This window comes from Limulus polyphemus, unplaced genomic scaffold, assembly GCF_000517525.1.
Source record: "Limulus polyphemus unplaced genomic scaffold, Limulus_polyphemus-2.1.2 Scaffold7148, whole genome shotgun sequence".
Taxonomy (NCBI): Eukaryota; Metazoa; Arthropoda; class Merostomata; order Xiphosura; family Limulidae; genus Limulus; species Limulus polyphemus.
Genome location: NW_013672758.1, coordinates 4,471 through 7,674, shown reverse-complemented (window position 1 = coordinate 7,674; position 3,204 = coordinate 4,471). Strand labels below are relative to the sequence as shown.

The 3,204-nt window shown below is 35.0% G+C and overlaps 1 protein-coding gene across 1 annotated transcript in view; it reads right to left on the bottom strand.

The window, feature by feature from the left end:
- The window catches only part of LOC111089716 (gamma-aminobutyric acid receptor alpha-like), a 14,716-nt gene that overhangs the window by 10,149 nt on the left and 1,363 nt on the right, over nucleotides 1-3,204 (bottom strand). The window contains exons 2-3 of the mRNA XM_022402692.1: nucleotides 2,610-2,744; nucleotides 1,630-1,782 (exon numbers count right to left, since the gene is read on the bottom strand). Coding sequence (XP_022258400.1) covers nucleotides 1,630-1,782; nucleotides 2,610-2,744 — 288 coding nt within the window. The remainder of the gene's footprint in view (nucleotides 1-1,629; nucleotides 1,783-2,609; nucleotides 2,745-3,204) is intronic.

Below are 3,204 nucleotides of genomic sequence, written 5' to 3'. Positions count from 1 at the left end.
GTACAGACACTACACTACTGGATCCATTAAAATACTGAGAATTTAGTACAGACACTACACTACTAGTCCCGTTAAAATACTGAGTACCTGGTACAGACACTACACTACTGGATCCATTAAAATACTGAGAATCTAGTACAGACACTACACTACTAGTCCCGTTAAAATACTGAGTATCTGGTACAGACACTACACTACTGGAACCATTAAAATACTGAAAATCTAGTACAGACACTACACTAGTAGTCCCGTTAAAATACTGAGTATCTAGTACAGACACTACGCTACTGGATCCATTAAAATACTGAGTATCTAGTACAGACACTACACTACTGGATCCATTAAAATACTGAGTATTTGGTACAGACACTACACTACTGGATCCATTAAAATACTGAGTATCTGGTACAGACACTACACTACTGGTTCCATTAAAATACTGAGTATCTGGTACAGACACTACACTACTGGACCCATTAAAATACTGAGTATCTGGTACAGACACTACACTACTGGACCCGTCAAAGTATTGATATAATATGATAAACTTACATTATAGAGATTGAAAACAATTTAAAATAGTAAAACAATAACCACGCCGTATTTTTTAACAAGTAATACAAAACTTACAATATCAACACAAAATATTCTGTAAAATAATAGCACAATAACATCACTATAATTCTGTTTAGCAACTAATATGAGAAACTTACAATATCAACATAAATTATTTCAGAATAATAACATAATATCACTAGTAGCCTGTCCAGTTCACTCACAAACACACTAAATATCAATTTTGTCGATCCCCTAAAGTACTCTACACACACTACGACATAAGCCTAAAAGTACATTTTGTACTTTACACAAACCACAACATAAGCCTAAAAGTACGTTTTGTACTTTACACAAATTACGACATGAGCCTAAAAGTACGTTTTGTACTTTACACAAACTACGACATAAGCCTAAAAGTAGGTTTTGTACTCTACACAAACTACGATATAAGCCTAAAAGTAGGTTTTGTACTCTACACAAACTACGACATAAGCCTAAAAGTACATTTTGTACTTTACACAAACTACGACATGAGCCTAAAAGTAGGTTTTGTACTCTACATAAACTACGACATGAGCCTAAAAGTACGTTTTGTACTTTACACAAACTACGACATGAGCCTAAAAGTAGGTTTTGCACTTTACACAAATTACGACATAAGCCTAAAAGTAGGTTTTGCACTCTACACAAATTACGACATAAGCCTAAAAGTAGGTTTTATACTTTACACAAACTACGACATAAGCCTAAAAGTAGGTTTTTTACTTTACACAAACTACGACATAAGCCTAAAAGTAGGTTTTTTACTTTACACAAACTACGAAATGAGCCTAAAAGTAGGTTTTGCACTGTACACAAACTACGACATGAGCCTAAAAGTAGGTTTTGTACTTTACACAAACTATGACATGAGCCTAAAAGTAGGTTTTGTACTTTACACAAACTACGACATAAGCCTAAAAGTAGGTTTTGTACTTTACACAAACCACAACATAAGCCTAAAAGTAGATTTTCCCGATTCGAACTTCCTACTAACATTAATAAAGAATTGTTAACTAAATGTGTGCTAACCAAGAGCGACGCGGTCGGCAGTTGCTTCTCTATTGATCCAAAAAGAAACCCACGAAAGAACGACGAGCATGATACACGGGGCGTACACCTCGATCACAAAGTAACCCATGTGTCTCTGCAGATGAAAACTTGCCAATAGCACGGAGAACGGACCTGAAATCAGGAAAAAAAATCATTACTCCTCATGAAAGGCATTTACAAAAGCATGGAAATAAGGCCTAATCTCAGAAAAAGGCTCATTACTCCCCACAAAAGGCATTCTCAAGGGCACGGAAACCGGGTCTAAACTCAAAAAAAAGTTATTATTCCTCACGATAGGAATTCGTTCAACAAAACTTAGTTTACTCAGAAATTTTTTCGGTTATTCAAACTTAGATATTTTGCAATATCTATCTTACGAGGGTCCAGTTATAACTCACAGTTAACCAGTGTGTCAACCAGAAAAGGTTTAGGTTTCGTTTAGTAGTTGTTAAGCACAAAGCTACACAATGGATGAAATGTGTTCTAACCATTACAGACGGGTATCGAAATCCGATTTTTAGCGTTGTAAACCCATAGACTTGCTGTTGAGCCACTGAGGGGGCAAAATAGGAAAGAACTTTCTTTGTAAACATCGTTTCTAATAAGTTTTGTCTCTACTAACAGCCCAATCTTTCTTTGGTCAGGTTTATTTTTATATAATCGTCACTTCATCTGATATACTGATATTAATAATATGATTGATTTTTATACAAATGTCACTTTATCTTGTATAATTATGTTAAAAATCTGCTTTATTTTCATTGTTATATTTTTATTTGGTCTCTGTATTATCTACTCGGTTTTCTGATGAGTTTTCCAAGTCAGTGAACAGTAGAAAACCGAGTAAAACTACCAATTATTTGAAAATAGATTCCTCACTTGATTGTGTAACAACACTCCATTAAACAACTTTACAATATTAACTCCTTCTGCTTCAAGATCGTTATTTAAGAACTTACTATGCCTGAAGTGATCCGTTTGGTTCCCGCTTGGCTTATCAATCAGGTCGAACTGTGACATCTTCATATCTGGATGAATAACTACTCTTCTGGCTGGGTTCCACAGGTACACCACATCAACTGTTGAGTAAGCAACTATAGGTACCGGAAGAAGAAGCCAGTAAATCATATTGATTGCTGTGAAAGCACAGAAATACAACAGAATATCAACTTAACCAATTAAATAACACTCTTCTAACTATTCAGTAGTAGTCTACATCTCACTTCGAATATATCAAAAAAGTTTCAGTAATCTCCACCATACAATAACCAACTGAGTAAAGTGACAGCAATCTACACTACACACTGAACAACTGAGTAAAGTGACAGCAATCTACACCATACAATAAACAACTGAGTAAAGTGACAATAGTCTACACCAAACAATAAACAACTGAGTAAAGTGACAGTAGTCTACACCATACAATAAACAACTGAGTAAAGTGACAGTAGTCTACACCATACAATAAACAACTGAGTAAAGTGACAGTAGTCTACACCATACAATAACCAACTGAGTAAAGTGACAGCAATCTACACTACACACTGAACAACT